Raw genomic sequence first — 17,996 nt, 5'->3', positions numbered from 1 at the left:
AGCCCACTTTGGAGGATGTTTTGGAAGACCAAGACAACACTGATGCTGCAGCTTAGTTTTTTTTAGGGATTTATAATTTGTTGACCTTCTAGTTGAACATATGTATCTATTTTAAAAAAAAGACTCTAGCATTTTTCCCATGTATTTTGTTTATTTAATTTCCTCTAGATTTCGGGATTACTGTAATCACAACCTGATTAACTTTCCTACTCTTCAACTGCTCTCTTTTATTATCAATGTGGACATCTTGATTTTTAGACATGTATGGTATAAAATAGGGATGTCACACATACTACTCTTATAATTTTTTATAATTTTAATTTTTAAATATTTTCTCTCTAAATTATATATTTTATTATTTATTGATAAAATATCTCAAATTCTTTTTAAAAATAAATTATTTTTTAAACTTTCCCATCAAGATACAACATAAAAAAAATACCTTATATCATACCTTTTTTAGCGGCAATTGGTGACTAATGTTAAAAATTTTCTCCCCATAATTTAAATATTAGTTCGATTATGATTCACTTTCCATTATGATAAGCAGTCCCTAATTGTCTATTAATTATTTACCATTGTATCATCGTTACCGTTGTACAGTTAAAAAAAAAGGGGAAAATAAAAAAACATTTTTCGGAAAGTTTTATTTAAGAATGTATTTTATGTGTTCTGGAAAAAGGGACATTTCCGTGGGAAGTCACTTTTTCAAAGAGTAAAAAGTCATTTTAAAATTTGTAAGAGTGCGCAAAGAAATTGTGGGTGTGCAGAAGTAAAAGCTTGTTAACCAAATAGAGGGTTACTCCCTCCACTTCCTACATTTCTCCATTTCCATTTTGTTCTCAGTTAAATTTATTTTTCTTTTTATCGATATTTATCTGATCACGGATCTTCACATCCTCCGTCAATGTAAATCAATATTCGTCAACACATCTTCCATATCCACTCTCACGTCTGTTTCGTCTTCTAACTATTTTAACAAATTTTAAATACCCAATTCCTGAATATCCACCTCAAGCTTCAATTGTATAACACGTCACTATGAATACAGTAAAATTTAGACACGTGATCCCTATCTGTTGCCTCATCATCAATGAATTAACTCTGTTACATTCTATTTAACAGAGTAGACTAAGTTGACACAATATTTACCAACATAGGACCAACTTGACTCTTTCTTTTAACCAGGGACCTTTTTGACAAAAAAGAGCAAATATGGGGACAAAAAAGGCTATTAAGCCAAGAAATAATAAACTACATAAAAAGGGAAACATGTACTATTGATTAAGAATGGACTAAAAAAGACATCCCCAGTTTTTCTAGTCGATCATAACCAAATACTAGTTGATGGAATCCTAATCAGGGAAACCATTCAAAGGAGTGGCAACTCAAGCTAAGACTAAGAAAGGGAAGTCAAAGAAAGACTTTCTAAAGCTTTCTTGAGTTTCTTTCTCTAAGTCTTAGAAGGATTATCTTTTAATATGTTTTACTTTGTTTTGTAGGGTCTAAATAAAGCTTGGACATCATGAATTATCCAACCAAAGATTCCTTGGATCAAAGAAAGCAAAAGAAGAATGGTTGACTTTCGAATGGTTGACTTTGGGATTGGAATTGGATGCATATTGGATCTGGATCAGGTTTTNGCCCAGCCAAAACCCTTTTCCNGCCCAGCCACACGGAAGAAGCATGCTTCCCATGAGTCTTTGCTGATCTGTTTTGAAGCAAGGCACACATGCACCTGCCAGCTAGCTTTTTGGTNTGAATTACATTTGCTTTTGGAGGGAAATTGGGTCAGATTAAGGGCTCCTCTTCTTCTATAAATAAGAGGGCCATTACCTTGTAAAAACCACTTTAGAGCTTGAATGTTATGCTGCAGAAATGAATTTCCAGCTTGCTTTGCTCTTGAGTCACCAATTCTCTTCACTTTCTCTACTCTTTCCTCTAACTTCCTTCCATAGTGGGAAGGCCTTCTGAGCTGAGGAGATAACCCACACACTCCTACCATTTTCCAACACAGAAACACCATTGCACTCATCCATATCCACTTCATCAACAACATTATCCGCTGCATCACTCTGTTCGAAGTTTGCTTGCTGTTTGGGATTGCTACACAATGATTCCAGACCTTGGCTAGCTTCCATCACTAGTGTTGTGTATTCTTCACGTCATTGATTGAGTTCTTTGTATAGATCATGTCTGATAAAGGGCTATGAATCTTCTCCGAGGCCTAATGACGCAATAATGCATCTATACCCACAATGACCATCAACCACAACATCAACATCATCGACAATGAATGGGTGACAAATTGGATGAAACTGATCTATCATGGGAAACTCTCATTCTTTGCACTAAATTTGCCTTTGATTGTAATTTATTTTTCCCATATGAAGATTCATTTGTTGAATGGAAGGCATCAATATGTTCAAAATATGATGGCTTCCACTTTGTAAACCTTTCTGTTCGTTGAAGTTTAGTTTTTTATGTATCCTTTGTCTTCACTTTATGTAATGGAAGGACTATTGATGTCATTGCAGGACAAACAATGTCAAGTAACTTCTACTTGATGGTGACTTTACCTCCAATATCAACCTCATTGAATCGTTCTTAAACTATATTAAGTTCACGTTTAATGGATAACTTGGGCTCAGTTTCATTTAATACAACATTTGAGAAACTCAATCTCCTCTACATTATATGAATTTCACACAAAGGGATCATCCTAGGGTCATAGTGTGCTAATTCACAAGCATACAGGAGACCGCATGTCCGTCCCAATACACATCCACACTTTGATGTATCCAATCATATCTGTTGCATTCATTCCAATTCCTCAACAATGAGATCCAATGCATATCGAGATACATGTCCAATATATCTTCTATATTTGATTCCTTTAAAAGGTTCACTCGTGAGCAAGAGACTTTTTTCGAAGGACGCTTTAATCTTGTTGTGTTGCAAGATAACAACATTATGAATAACATCCCAACAAGAACAAAGATCTCCCATACTACTACCCAAAACTTTTTTTAGGCTTCAATAAGCAAACTTAACCCTAAAAGAAAAACATCAGCAATATCAAAAAATATTTATCAAATACAACTAAGTAAAATAACATTAAAACATAACTATTTGTAGTTGGGTTCCCTAAATGCATTACTTTGTTTGTCCATGCCTTTACAAAGTATGAATTGTAAGGAATAATCCAAGTATGATTGACATATTCGAAGATTAAAGGCCATGAACTAAAGGCGTACTAAAGACAATTCACATAGTCACCAAACATGGTATGATTAACACAATCCATCCCATTTTCCCATGCCTCCATCAACACATCCCAAGCCTTAACAAAGTCAACTAACATTTTGCATTTCACTTTAACATTTTGAAGGATGTGAAACCGACATAATATCTGATATGACTCAAGGGATACATTTGCAATGACATTCATCAAACTCAAGTCTCAGTCACTCACAATGACCTTAGGACCACTCTCATATGTAAAAAATAAACCTTTCAGCCTTTCCAAAGGCCAAGTGAAATTATTTTGCCTTTCACTTAACAAGAATGCAAATTCAGCTGAGAAGCTTAACCCCGTAGACGTCACGCCAACAATCTCAAGCAACATAAGTCTATATTTGTTTGTTTTGTAGGTTAAATCCATCATCAATACAATACCAAACATGTTTAACAATTTCACCGCATCAGGATGTGTCTAAAAGAGGTCACTAACAACCTATGATTCGTTGACACACCTGCTCTAATGAATGTACTTATCACGATCCAACATCATCATAGTTGTTGTAATTCAGTTCTCGACCCTCTCAATGATCATTTATATGCATGCCTTGCGTTGTAGATTTGTTTAATCATCGTGACATTACAATCATTATTATCTTTCAAAGTTAATAAAATATTTGCAGGTGTAACTTCAATCTTAGTCATATCAACGAGTAATAACTATTCACTCGAATTTAACCTGTTAGCATGAGGGTGACCAACTAAAGTTTCAGTCAAATCATGGTTGTGATATCCACGCATGACCTTCAAGACCCATCCGTCCCCATTACAAGATGGTTTATCCTTTAACCTAAATGGACACTCATATTTTTGAGTCTCGTACACACTAGTCTCCACATCGGGTTTGTATTTCCTATATTTTTTACCTTTTTCACATCTAAGTAAGATGAACGTCTTCCTTCCCCGTACAACAGTAGCTTTGTCAGATCTTGTTATAACCACGACAAATCCTAGATTATGAATGATCTCTCACCAATTCAATTAAGTGATCATGAGAATGAAATATTTCATTTATGGTAAAATTATTTGTGAGATCTCCTTCTCGAACTTCTTTTATAAAAGAAAAAGAATATGATATAAAACTAGAATGAACTTGATAATCCATACAATGAGAATATTAAATAATATTCACTTATAACATAATATTTCCTTTCAATAACATAATTCATAATTAATTAAAGATATAGAAAAGTTAATAAAAATAATCTATATATATTAAATTATTAAACAAATAAAAATGCAAAGAATAAAAATAATTTACATAATTATTAAATTAATAAATAATTTATATAAATCCTCTATAAAATTTATAATAAATTAAATTTAATAAAGAAATCATTCTAATATAATAAACAAATACAATATAAAAAGTAAAAAATAAATAAATAATTACAATAATATCTTAAATAGATTTCAAAATTTATTAAAACCTTAAACGAATTTTAAAATCGAACCTTTCAATAAATTTTGAAATATGTTTAAAACCTCTTTTGAGTATTCTGCACCAGAAACGAATTGTTACATGTCACAACCAACACAAACTACCACGACATCACTTTCACAACCTTCTTGCACCCACACGCCACCTTCAACTTTTCATTACCATAAATGAAAAGTGAAGAAAAGATAAGAGAAATGGACAACAACAGAAAAAGAGAACGAAAGTAAAATGAAATGAAATGTGCATGTGTCGGTGGGGCAAAAGGTGTTCAAAAATTGAGTATTAAACAAAAGGTCGAGTATATGAGATATTCTCAATTTAATCATTAAAAAATTGAAAAACTAATTTAGTCTTTAAATATGTAATAACTATAAACTAAAACATGGATACAATAATTTACATTTAATGTCAAACTAATCCTTGTAATATAAAGCAAAATATCACAAAATTTTAACAGCAGAACATAATTAATACTTTTATATATTAAAAATGAAACAAAATTTTACTTTTAAAATCAAATTAAGAATATTTTTATCATTACAAAATCATATATTAAATTATAAAATTAAGACATAAATCTTATAAGGTCAGTTATGAAAATTTTCTATCAACGATCAGATAAAATATTAATAAAAATATAATTTTACTTGAAGATTTTTTTATATTTAAATAAAATTTAAAAAATGTATACAGGAAATGACCTGAATAAAATTTATAACAATTAAATTAAGTTACAATAAATGTCATCAATAATGGTTGACAGACTTTATCGAATATTTGTTTTTTTATTTAATATTCTGTTTAATATAATGGTTCTAATATTTTTAAAATATATTAATTCTCTTTGTAATATAGTATTTAAAAAGTTACAACAGCAACCATTGAGGTGCACTGAAAGCGTATTAATGAGGTTTTTTGGAAGCGGCGAAACGAGGCCATTGAAACTCAGTGTGGAGTGTTTCCCGCCGTAAACCCAGATTTGATCACTCTTTGTTTTTCTTTTACATTCATTGATTCGATTCATTCATTCATTCCATTTTTGATAATCATGTTCATGTTCTTTAGTTTCCATCTTCATATCACGTGGACGCAACCACAGTAGCTTAACTATCAAGCCCACTTCACAGTAGCTTAACCATATCAACCTCGTTCTTCATAATTCCATTGCAGTGCGCATCTGCATGCTTCCCTGAATCAATGTCTGCAAACGTAAACTACGGCATGCCCCTCACTCACCCTCACTGGTTCTCACCAAAATCTGGAATTTACCATAGCAAGCATGCCCCTATGGACCTTCCCAGCGACCCTTTTCTCGATGTTGTCTCCTTCATTTTTTCCCACCGCCATGATGGGGTGTCGGCCCTCGTTGATTCTTCATCAGGGTGTTCCATTTCCTACTCAAAGTTGCTACCTTTAGTCAAATCCGTTGCCTCTGGTCTTCACAATATGGGTGTTTCGCAAGGTGATGTGGTTCTGATTCTTCTTCCAAATTCCATTTACTATCCCATTGTGTTCTTAGCCGTTCTCTATCTAGGAGCTATTGTCACATCGTTGAACCCTCTTAGTAGTGTCCATGAAATACGCAGACAGGTTGCTGAGTGTGGTGTGGGTTTGGCTTTTACTGTGCCTGAAAATTTTAAGAAACTAGAGCCATTGGGAATTTCTGTTATTGCTGTGCCAGAAAATGAGAAGGGTTTGAGACATGGTTGTTTTTCATGCTTTTGTTACTTGATTTCTTGTGACTTCGATTTGCCTCAGAAGCCTGTTATCAAGCAGGATGACACTGCTGGGATATTGTATTCTTCGGGTACTACTGGGGTGAGCAAAGGGGTTGTTCTGTCCCATAAAAATCTTATTGCTATGGTTGAGCTTTTTGTGAGGTTTGAAGCTTCTCAATATGAAGGCTCTTGCTTGAGAAATGTGTATCTGGCTGTTTTGCCAATGTTCCATGTGTATGGCTTGTCGCTTTTTGCTGTGGGATTGTTGTCTTTGGGTTCTACTGTCGTTGTGATGAGGAAATTTGACATAGATGAAGTTGTCAGGGTGATTGATGAATATAAAGTCACCCACTTTCCTGTTGTTCCGCCGATCTTGACAGCATTGATAACGAGGGCAAATGGTGTTAATGACTGTAAGTTGCAGAGTTTGATACAAGTCTCCTGTGGTGCAGCGCCTTTGAGCTCAGGAGTTGTTGGTGATTTTCTCCGAACTTTTCCCGCTGTTGATTTTATACAGGTGATTCAAAGAATGCAAGTCATGTGCCAGCATTCATATAATTGCTAGAGTCAATTCCAAATAAGTGTGTTTTGTGATAAGCTGAATGCTGATTCCATCTCATTTCATATTGTTATGATAAATTGTGGTAAAGGAAATGGAACACTGGAAATTCTTTAAAAAACTTGTACAGTTTAGTTTGAAAGAGATACACGCAAGAAGCCATGAAAAATGTAAACTCCCCCTTCTTTCTTCTTACGGTATGAGCTTTCAACTTTTGTTTAGCAACATATAACAAATACTCTGATAGTGCTGTTAATATTCACATCAACTTCTGCTGATAATTGGAATTTTATTTGTTTATGATAATGTTGTTTCGCTAGATTTTTTAAGATTGTGCAGCTGTAAGAATGTTTCTTTTTAGGGTTATGGAATGACTGAGTCAACAGCCGTAGGAACACGTGGCTTCAATACTGAAAAGTTTCGAAATTATTCCTCAATAGGTTTATTGGCTCCAAACATGGAGGCAAAAGTGGTAGACTGGAATACTGGTTCATTTTTGCCCCCTGGCAGCAGTGGTGAGCTTTGGTTGAGAGGGCCTTCAATTATGACGGGTAAAACTCTGTTTTCCTTAATTGATTGATATGAAGTAGAAAGAAATCACCTTATTCCGTTTTTACCATGTATAAAATATTTGGCAATGCTTATTGAATATCGCAGTTTATTATATTTCATATACACCAAAAATGGGTTTAGAAGCTCCATTTATGTTTAGTATTCTTCCATTTAAGTTATCTGTTAGAGTGTGTGTAACAAAGTAACATTCTGGTAGTTAAGGATTGAGATACTGCTGTCAACAAATTAACATGACTTGTAGGAAATAATTGAGTTAGAGTTGTAGTTATGAGTGCTACAGGTGGTCTAATGAGAGGAATAGTGATTGATACAGCAAGTCAAAGACATTTTTCATGCCACTTGATAATTTAGGTTGTGCAGGTACTCATAAATATGTGTATACCCCTTGAAATAGAATAGAAGTATTAGATTGTTTAGCTACTTATTATCATGTAGGAAACATGAGCTCTATATTTATAGCTGTGTTTGGGAGCAACTTTTTACTCTGAAATTGTTAGGTTTCTGGGTTTGAAACCTAACTTGGACAACCCACTCACACACTCACAGCAAGAAAATCAATTGAAAAAGAATGAATATCTGTATTCACATCAACAACTGTATGTACAATCAGTATCTGGGAGCATAATCCCCCTCCATAGGACTGAGGTTCCTGTCTATACAACTAATGTTCAAAAAACTCCCCTCTAACAGCTAATGTTCCTGTCTATAAAATTCATTTCCCGCCTATCCTAACTGCTAAAACAGTTAGGATATTAACTCTCTTCTTTCTCCTCATATACACTCTTCACTCCCTAACAGAAATAGTTGCTTATTTTTATAAGCTTTATTGAAAATTATGAAAATAAGTGATTCTGTGTCTTCAAAATAACTTGAACCAAATAAACATGTCTATCCCAGTAAAATGTTGCCGGAAGTTCTGTTTGTTCAGGTAACAGTGAATTAAAATTTCACTTCAAGGCATCTGGTAAAGTTTGTCGTTGTGACTTCTTGTTTGTGATTTTCCAATGTTAGAGTTGTTTTCTCGTGTGTTCCTTTGTTGTTCCTAAATCCAATCAAGTTAAGTCTATCTGCTAATACTTTTTTTCTTTGCTTATTTTATTGATGCTTCAATTGAAATACATTAATTTGAAATTTTTTTCTTAATTTCTCAGGGTACTTGAATAATGAAGAAGCTACAATGTCTACAATTGATAGAGATGGTTGGCTACATACTGGAGATGTTGTTTATTTTGATAATGATGGATACTTATACATAGCTGATCGATTGAAAGATATCATCAAATACAAGGGCTTTCAGGTATCTAATTTTAAATTTTAGGTTTAATACATCATTTGGTCCCTATTTTTGGGTTTTTCGTTCAAAGTCGTCCTACTTTTTTAAAAAGTTCAGTAACGTCTCATGTTTCGTTAAAAGATGATCAATATGGTCTTTTTGGCTTACGGCTTTAAAAATATAATGGTGCAATTGCCACCGTGGCCAAAAGTGAATGACCCGTGCACTTTGATCAATACATGGCATGTATGATATATTTGAATGTGTAAATTAAAAAAAAATTATAATGACATGAGCTAGGTTTAAGTCAGGGTTAAATCAAATTACCTAAGGATAGAAACCCTTGTGCCGCCACCGTGAAATCCTAGCCGCCACTGCTGCCACATAACAAAACGTGCCATCACCAAACCCTCAGGCCACCATGCCACTGTCACCACCATCAACACAATCTTACATTTCGAAGCAAAGAAAAGCAACATAAAACCCAGAAATCAAACCCAAATTGCCTAATTCCAACCAAACCCTAGCCACCATGAAACCCTAAACCGTGCCGCCTGAAACCAGGGCAAAATCTCTACCATGAGTCGCGCCTCACCACCATCAAGCAAGAACTGAATCAAAATCCCTAACCTGCAAACCAGAAATTCCCCAAACATGAACAAGAAAATCGCAATCGCGACACCTAAAAGCTTAATTCACACCTGCAGCAAACCATAAACATACATAATCGCTACCCAAATTACAGAAACCCTAGTTTGCAAGTAGCATCCATGGGCAACAACCTGCAAATTGCACAAGCCAGAAACGCAGAAACAATGTGTCTCCATGCATCGTGCAAGAAGCCTCTTCATGTGTTCTCCATCTTCGTCTTCTTTACAAAGAGCAAAAGCCCAGAACGAGAGCTTCTTCTTTGTTCATCGCTGATCAAATGTGTTGCACCACCATGGGCTGCCGCGAGTCAGGGTACAGAATCATGAAGTCTCTCTCCCATAAACATTGCACAGGTCACAGTTGTCATATCATCGCACCGTTATGTTTTAACGCCCTAAGTCAAAAGGACCAACTTGAACTGTTTTTAACGAAATATGGGACAATAGTAAACTTTTTTAAAGGTAGGATGACTTTGAACACAATGCCCTAAACTAGGAACCAAATGATGTATTAAATCTAAATTTTAACAGAAAAAAGCAAAAATAATTTCCTTAATAAAGAGCAGTCTTTTCTCAAGCTTCCATACAAATATGTTTTTCCCTTGAGACAGCTTAGTTGGTTGAATAGTAGGACATGCAGATCTTGCATACGTAGTACACATGTTGTTCAGAGGAACACATGAATTGCTTATTGGGTTTCCAAAATTTAATCCAGATCAGCTTAGAATGACATAAAATATGTAGTAAAAGAAATAAAAGCAGTGTTTGGGAAATTGTGGATTTTGATATATATTCTCAGATGAAACTGCTAAGCTTGTAGAGTTTTGAGATGCCAGTTTAGAAAAAATAATTTTTGGGAGGTAGGATTGTATTTTCCCCAAGCAACTTTTTATATTGCTCAATTTTCAATAAAATGGAGGGTTTTTTCTTTTTTAATTTCTTAATTACAATTTTTGTGTTCTACGTATATATTCTTACATATGGCTTATGATCTGTTACAGATTGCTCCTGCTGATTTAGAAGCTGTGTTAATTTTGCATCCTGAAATAGTTGATGTTGCTGTTATAGGGTAAGTATGAACTCCCATGAAATACAAACACTGGATATAGCAAAAGGCCTAAACTGATAATTAAGACTTATATATGTACCTATTCTTGTATGATTCATCTTATAATAATGAGATGAAATACAAACACTGGATATAGCAGAAGTACCTCGTTTATTGGCTTTATTTGTGTTTTTTAAAGGATCAAAAACATCTACATATGTTACTGCATGTACACATTAGTCATCATACTCTAAATTCTCTTCACCGGCCCTAAAAATATACCCTGAAATGTTGCATCATTTTCCACTTCAGTGCTACGGATGAAGAAACTGGTGAGATTCCAGTGGCATTTGTGGTAACAAAGGTTGGAAGTGTGCTATCTCCGAAGGATGTTATGGATTATGCTGCTGAGCAGGTTCGTCCTGATAAGACAGACTTTTAAGTTCTATCTATGATATTTCAATTCACATTTTCTCTTGAATCAATACCACAGTGTCTTTTGAGATGTTTTCACATTTATGATCACGGTCAAGGTGTTACATCAGCTAGCTACTATTTTTAAGTGTTTAATGGTCATGCACTGATAATATAAAAAGTTTTACATTGTCAAAATTTTTAAGATTGTAACGTAAGGATCACCAAACTTACCATACATTTTGGTTTGTGATTTGACGACAATATAAAATTATGCACAGTTATGTTACGTTATTGTTAGCTACTAAGACCTTGTGCCATTTGTAACTCTTTTGTGGCAGGTTGCTCCATATAAGAAGATTAGGAAAGTGTTCTTCACCAACAAGATACCAAGGTCTGCGACTGGGAAGATCCTAAGAAAGCAACTGAGGAATTGCTTGACTTCTAAACTATGATAATGCATTTTCTCAAGACTCGCATCAAGTGTTACATTGAAAAATTACCGAGGAAAATTTCGGAAAGTGGATCATCTTAACATAGAAAAAAGTGAATGTAATAACATATAACCATTCACGAGGATTAGGAAAGTATTGAAGAACATTATGTCATAATATCACATCACCAAAAAATTCTACCATGCATATCTTTTAGTAAAATGATACTTGCATACTGAATTTTTTTGGTCTTACTAGTGATCATTGTATTCTATTTTCAATCAATAGTCACATTCATTAAAGAAGAATGTAACGATTACATTGCTTTTTGACAAAAATAGAGGGACCTAACATCACGTGACATAGGACATACATAGGATGTTATTACTCGGCCTTTTGTAACGAAAGGAAAATATCTCGCACTGTTGATCACGAATATTTGCATGATTTGAAAATTAATTTGAGTAATTTATTGTGTTAAGACTAAGAATATTGATTTAACATCGTATACAATTAAAGTATATAAAACTAAAGGAAGCCTTATTGTATATATTTTAAAATAGAATAATACCCATGCCAGTAGAGCATGTTAGATAAAGTGACATACGAACACGTATGGTATTTCTACATCTGTATTTTGTCTTTTTTCTGTGAATGGTCTCCATTTATTGCCCTCCGAAGCATAGTAAGGTAACGATAACTTTGCAGTTTGGTCACTCAATCCGAGGTATTGGGTTCACTTGGTCGTTAGCTAATAATGGGTACCCCAGAAAGTTGCAAAAGTGAAGAACTTTGCAAAGAGCTACTCCAATCTCGAACTGGGGTCACATCCATTTCCACTGAGTCTGTCACCCAAACTTTTCGTCTTCGAGTGTTTGGGGTACTGCATTGGGTTGTTTCCCTTGGCCTCATTCTGGCCACTGACTTTCTCTTGAAAAAAGCCTTTGCAGCAGCTTCAATTGAGTTCCCAAGTGCCTTGTTTGGGATGTTCTGTATTTTCTCTGTTCTGGTTATTCTTGATTATGCTGTGCCCTCTGCTGCTGTGGCCTTCGAGAAGTTCTTTGAACCGGGAATTATTTTCATCCAGAGATGGCTCCCTTTGTTCTATGTTCCCTACTTGGTTGTGCTTCCCCTTTCTCTTAAAGAGATTCCCGCTTCTTCTGCAATCAAAATCCTCCTTATTGTAGGTATTGGTTACTAGAAAAGCTCTTATTCTTATGATCATGATGGTGATTAGTGATGATGATTGTTTCAATCATCCTTATAACGATGGCGGTCTGTGTATGTGTAATTAATATCTTATTTGGAAAAATTTCTCACGAGTACTAAGGATAGATAGAAAATAAGTTAATTGCAGAAGTTGATTTTAAAAACAATTCATTTTGTCTTCTTAATGGTTTATGGAGAAGTTTATGTAAATAGAATCTAAATGTTACGATTTCATGATGAGAGTTGAGACTTGTTGAGCTTGTGCAGTTGGAGGATGGCTAGCTACACTTTGTGTAACTGGTTTGACAGCTATAGGTGTGAGGAAAGCTGTGAAGACAGAATTGTTAGATGCTGAGCCTATGGAGAAGCCATCTCCATTTTCTTCCATTGAAGTGTGTGCATGGACTGAGGTTCTTCTTATATCCTTTGCTGCTTCATTGGTTTTTCCAACAGCATTGGGGACAAGAGCTAGAACATATCTTCCATTCTTGCTTGCGTCAACAGTGTTAGGCTACATGATTGGTTCAGGGTAAAGGTCCTTTTCATCACTGCATATACATTGAACTCTTTACATGGCTGGTTCTGGGGAGAGTTCCTCTTTCTTTCTTTGTTTATGATTTAGATTTTGCAAAAATGTGATATTTTCATGCAACATTGTATTTGCATTTTATTAGAACTAACTATAATTATGCCTTTTCTTATCCCCTTCCTTTGTTTTCAGATTGCCATCAAGCTTGAAGAAGGTCTTCCACCCAATAATTTGTTGTGCAGCATCTGCAGAGCTAGCAGCAATTGCTTTGGGGTTTCTTTCTAAGTCAGGGCTTGATGCTGTTTTAGGTGTAAATTATAGTTGAAGTTAATATTCTATGACTTAGCTTTGACATAATTTTACTGATTCTTCTTTTGATATTCCCAGGATATTATGTTACAAACTCATCATCTAATCCCGGTGCCGGTGACATTCTAATGGGATTTTTGGGATCTGTTATTCTCTCATTTGCCTTCTCTATGTTCAAACAAAGAAAGGTATTAACCATCTCCATTTCTAATGATCACTAGAGTTTGGATGGTGTGAAAGAAAGTGAAGGAGTGGAAAATGCTAGAAAGCAAGAGAATTAGAGTGGAGAGTGAGGTTGTTTGAATGAATTGAAAGATAGCAGAAAATAACATAACTTTATTTGTTGTTAATAATTTTATTTATCATTGTTAATTTAATTTTTAATTATTTATTATTATAATCATAGAAGAAACAAACAAGTAACAAAAGAAAAAACTATAACCTATTATGGTGACCTATGTACACAAAATACACTCCACAGCACCTATTATTTCATCAAAACAGTGAATTATGCTTACAGGATAATCAATTATGTTGCATCTTCTCCCACCTTTACTTTTTTTTTCTTCTTTTTCTTTACCAGTTCATTTTTGCTAAATTAGAAAAGACCTTTATAAGAATAATAGGAAAGTTAGTTGCAAATGACTTTATAGAGTTTGATCTTACTTGAACAAATATGTATTCAGATTAAAACACATTTGCACATCTTTTGTTCTTCTGTGCACCAAATATGTCCATTATCATTCATAAGCTCATCTAGCCAAAGTCTTTGAGCACAAAACATGCGTTGTAACTTGTCTTCTCCATCCATAAAATTATTTACTTTGTTCAGCTTGTAAAGAGGCATGCAGCTGAGATTTTCACCTCTGTCATAATCTCTACCATATTCTCATTGTACTCAACTGCCATTGTTGGACGTCTACTTGCTCTAGAACAATCATTAACCGTATCCATTCTACCCAGATGTATAACAGTGGCGTTGGCTGTCAGCATTGTGTCCTTTTTTGAAGGTAAACATCATCTTTGCATGGTCACTCGTCACAGTGAATCTAAATTGGAGCTAATGCAATAAATGTAAATGTTACTTAGTTTAAGTCCTACCATTCATCTTCAAAATTTGCCTTGTCTGCAGGTGCCAATGCATCAGTCACAGCAGCTGCAGTTGTAGTGACTGGTTTAGTTGGTGCAAATTTTGTGCAATCAACACTTGATAAACTCCGTCTTCGTGACCCAATTGCTCGTGGCATAGCAACCGCTTCAAGGTATATTCTGCAATTCCTAGATTTGACTAAAAAACCATAATGTCTGCAGAGTGCAGACCAATCATATGCAACAGTCACAGACAGTGCTTCTGAATAGTAGTTTGGACATTAAAAAATATGATTACTTTAGAAAAAAGCCATTAAGGTAGGTAAGCTAGTTTCTTCTTGAAGCATATATATACTTATATTTCTTGATCTTGAATCAATATATACAGTTGTCATGGGCTTGGAACAGCAGCTTTATCTGCTAAGGAACCTGAGGCTCTTCCATTTTGTGCCATTGCTTATGCTCTGAATGGGATATTTGGATCTATACTTTGCTCAATTCCTGCATTCAGACAAAGTTTGCTTGCAGTAATCGGCTGAAATTGTGGACAGCTCCATCCATATTATGTTCCAGCTGCGTTTTGCAGGATATTCCTTGAAATGTCATACCTTTCAATGCATACCTTTTACTGCGCAATACTAAGAACCTAAGCACCATTTCATGTAATATTTATGTTGGAAGCAATACTAAGTTTAAATGAAAATAAATAATGTCCTTTTTGTCAAGATTTTTATATTTTTTAATTGGATTTTTACTTTAATTTCTTTTATTAATGAGTGACGTCACTGTTATTTTATGTAGTTAGTCTTTCCCCTTGTGATACAAGAAAGTAAAATTTTAAAATTAATATAAATAATATTAAAATAATAAAAGCTACTTATCAGTTTACATTAATCATAATATTATTTTAGATTAATTTAAAATCTCATTTTTTATATAAAAAAATTAAGATGAAAAGATAAAAATAACAGTCATACTGTTCAATTGACATAAAAATTACATTATAGTGGATTGAATAATATAATTTTTTAATACATAATAGATAAAAAAATTAAAACTCTACTAAAAATATCTACATTGCAACTTCAAATATTAAATATTATAGAGAAGATCATTCTCTTGATAATAAATATTTCTGTTAATTTTCAAAACTGAAATTGAGAGATTTAAGAATGGAGTGATTTTTGGAAAAGATATTTCAAAAGATCAATGATGATTCCGAATAATTAGGTTAGCATTAATCTATTTTGTCTCTTCATAAAATCCAAATATTGTTGACTTGTAACAATTCGTACTACCATTTATGTAGGAACCTTCATGAATTTCCCGTACCCTTGTATTGATAATTTCCATTTTTGTCCTTTCTGATTTTTTAAATTGTATAATTTGAAAGTTAAAAGTATATCTAAAAGTTGAGATGATTACGAGAAAAAAAAAATCATTTTTAAGTTACATATTTTAAAAGTTACTTTTATTTCCCGACTACATAATTTCAAATATTTTTTACTTCTAAATTATATGATCTAAAATTTATTTTTTATTTTTAAATTGCATAACTTAAGTTTTTTTCTTACATAAAAAAATGACTTCTATATATACTGTGACAAAATAAAAAATTTATTTATATAGAAGTACAGGGGACAATTTATGGATGTACAAGGAGAAACTGTCATTTTTCTATGGTCTACTTTTACGTTATGATTAGCATATGATTTTTAGATTTTTGGTTTTACTGCACCCCACAATTTCTTCGTGTACCTGTCAAATTTCGAAATGATGAATCTAAAGTGAGTTTTGTATTACACATTTCAAAAAAATAAAAAAATTGGAATAAGCTTTTCAAAATTTCTAAAATAAGATTTTAAGAAAAAGATTTTTGGAAAGTAAAGGAATAATTTAAAATTTTAATAGCTTCAATTTTGTACGTAGTTAATAAATTGGAAAAATGTAGCACTTAATACTGACAGTTGATTGATGGGAAAGTAAACCAGAAAATAATAGGTGAAGGAAAATCCTCTAATACATCATATAGCTTTATTTCTTAGTCAAAAAGACAGTTGTTTCATCACCTAATTTTTTTAATAATATTGATTTGGGTGTTGCTTCCTCCACATTAAGAAAAGTATCTTGACCGTGTAGTTTTTTATTATGTGGTATTGAAAATGTAACTGAATTGTATTTTTTTAATTTTTGAATTAAAAAAATACAATTCAGTCACGTTTTTAATACCACGTAATAAAAAACTACACTGTCAGCATATCCTTATTAACGGTGTCATCTCAAGTTGACGGAAAGGTCCTATTTGAATCAATTTTACAAAAATAAGGACTCAATTGAGACGTCGAAAAAAAAAAAAAAAGACCTATTTGAGATTCGAGTTAAAAATAGGAACCTATTGAAACATTAAACCTTTATTTTAAAAATATTCTACACATTTCCACTATTTTTTTTTATTCTAAAAATACTCTATACTTCTCTACTATCCTTAACCATATTTCTTTTTCTCTCTCTACATTAATGGAGCATTTACATGTTTCATATTTGAATTTGTAATATACTACAAAATATAAAATTTAGAAGAAACTTACCATTTCTATTTTATAAAATTAAAAGTTAGATGCAAATACAAAATAATAAACATAATAATATTAATAGTAAATAATGATATATTATTATTATTATTATTATTATTATATACTAACTTTATAATGACGAAAGAACTAAATAAATTCTAAATCTTTAACACATAATTTTTTTTTCTATATTTTAAGTATTTAATAATATTTTTATATTATTTATTTAATAAATTAAATATTTTATTCAAGTTATTTGAATCAAACATGTCGATGAGTTAAAACATAATATAATGTTAAAAATTATAGATATTATATATAAAAAAAACACACATATATTAACATTTTTCTAGAAATTTAAAACAAAATTTTACCAATTTATTAACTAATTTGAAAAGAAAAAAATATATTCAACAACGAAAATAACATTGAATCAAACTTATTTAAAAAAATATATCACAAGTTCAATTTTGACTCATGTAAATGCTCCATTAATGAGTCATGTAAATATTCCATTAATGTAAAGAAAAAGAGAAAGATTTTTAAGGATAATGGAGAGGTGTAGAGTAATTTTAGAATAAAAAAAAATAATGAAGAAATATAAAATATTTTAAAATAAATTAAAATAATGGAGAGGTACAAGACTCACTTGGAAGGTAGAGGGAGCAACACACCCTATTGATTTGGCTTAAACATCTATTCATACTGAATATCCAAATTATCCCTGTATATTGCTACAAGCTGCAAAATAACTTTGTATACTTTAAGAGTGAATAAATTATTATTTACGAAAAAAAAAAAAAAAAAAACTGATTAAGAGAAAAATATTGTTCCAGTAAACTTAAGAAAATAGTCTTGCTCAGCCGAAACACGCGAA

The 17,996-nt window shown here is 32.6% G+C and overlaps 3 protein-coding genes across 4 annotated transcripts; 2 read left to right on the top strand and 1 right to left on the bottom strand.

Annotated features, from left to right (window-relative positions):
- Positions 1-5,622: 5,622 nt before the first annotated feature.
- On the top strand, positions 5,623-11,617 carry LOC106776996 (4-coumarate--CoA ligase-like 6). 2 transcript variants are annotated; one of them, XM_022787537.1, is made up of 7 exons: positions 5,623-5,708; positions 5,807-6,976; positions 7,380-7,569; positions 8,743-8,888; positions 10,516-10,583; positions 10,875-10,977; positions 11,318-11,617. In XM_022787537.1, the coding sequence occupies exons 2-7, from the start codon at positions 5,939-5,941 to the stop codon at positions 11,429-11,431; spliced, it is 1,659 nt and encodes a 552-aa protein (XP_022643258.1). In that variant the 5' UTR covers positions 5,623-5,708; positions 5,807-5,938; the 3' UTR covers positions 11,432-11,617. The 2 variants fall into 2 exon arrangements, with proteins under 2 accessions (XP_022643258.1, XP_014519974.1); XM_014664488.2 differs by having other exon boundaries at positions 5,634-6,976.
- LOC111242773 lies at positions 8,916-10,082 on the bottom strand. The gene is made up of 3 exons (XM_022787538.1): positions 9,588-10,082; positions 9,382-9,494; positions 8,916-9,291 (listed from the first exon to the last, which is right to left on the bottom strand). The coding sequence occupies exons 1-3, from the start codon at positions 9,713-9,715 to the stop codon at positions 9,188-9,190; spliced, it is 345 nt and encodes a 114-aa protein (XP_022643259.1). The 5' UTR covers positions 9,716-10,082; the 3' UTR covers positions 8,916-9,187.
- A 446-nt stretch (positions 11,618-12,063) lies between the features above and the next one.
- Positions 12,064-15,271, top strand: LOC106776522 (plastidal glycolate/glycerate translocator 1, chloroplastic). The gene is made up of 7 exons (XM_014664003.2): positions 12,064-12,597; positions 12,887-13,148; positions 13,341-13,456; positions 13,536-13,645; positions 14,290-14,467; positions 14,590-14,719; positions 14,935-15,271. Exons 1-7 carry the CDS (start codon positions 12,168-12,170, stop codon positions 15,083-15,085), a joined length of 1,377 nt encoding a protein of 458 aa, XP_014519489.1. The 5' UTR covers positions 12,064-12,167; the 3' UTR covers positions 15,086-15,271.
- The last annotated feature ends 2,725 nt before the right edge of the window (positions 15,272-17,996 follow it).

This window comes from Vigna radiata, chromosome 11 (genome assembly GCF_000741045.1).
Source record: "Vigna radiata var. radiata cultivar VC1973A chromosome 11, Vradiata_ver6, whole genome shotgun sequence".
Classification (NCBI taxonomy): Eukaryota; Viridiplantae; Streptophyta; class Magnoliopsida; order Fabales; family Fabaceae; genus Vigna; species Vigna radiata.
The sequence above is the reverse complement of the archived record's forward strand: the minus strand, read 5'-3'. Positions and strand labels throughout refer to the sequence as shown.

Bases quoted from the DNA above. Each gene is read 5' to 3' on its own strand.
- LOC106776996 (XM_022787537.1), top strand. From the start codon at position 5,939: ATGTCTGCAAACGTAAACTACGGCATGCCCCTCACTCACCCTCACTGG. The intron at 6,977-7,379 runs GTGATTCAAAGA...GTTTCTTTTTAG, and splicing joins CCGCTGTTGATTTTATACAG to GGTTATGGAATGACTGAGTC. The intron at 10,584-10,874 runs GTAAGTATGAAC...TTTCCACTTCAG, and splicing joins GTTGATGTTGCTGTTATAGG to TGCTACGGATGAAGAAACTG.
- LOC111242773 (XM_022787538.1), bottom strand. From the start codon at position 9,715: ATGAAGAGGCTTCTTGCACGATGCATGGAGACACATTGTTTCTGCGTT. The intron at 9,495-9,587 runs GTATGTTTATGG...TCTGGTTTGCAG, and splicing joins GTAATTTGGGTAGCGATTAT to GTTAGGGATTTTGATTCAGT. The intron at 9,292-9,381 runs GTTGGAATTAGG...TGGTGGTGACAG, and splicing joins TTCATGGTGGCTAGGGTTTG to TGGCATGGTGGCCTGAGGGT.
- LOC106776522 (XM_014664003.2), top strand. From the start codon at position 12,168: ATGGGTACCCCAGAAAGTTGCAAAAGTGAAGAACTTTGCAAAGAGCTA. The intron at 13,149-13,340 runs GTAAAGGTCCTT...CTTTGTTTTCAG, and splicing joins GGCTACATGATTGGTTCAGG to ATTGCCATCAAGCTTGAAGA. The intron at 13,646-14,289 runs GTATTAACCATC...TACTTTGTTCAG, and splicing joins CTATGTTCAAACAAAGAAAG to CTTGTAAAGAGGCATGCAGC.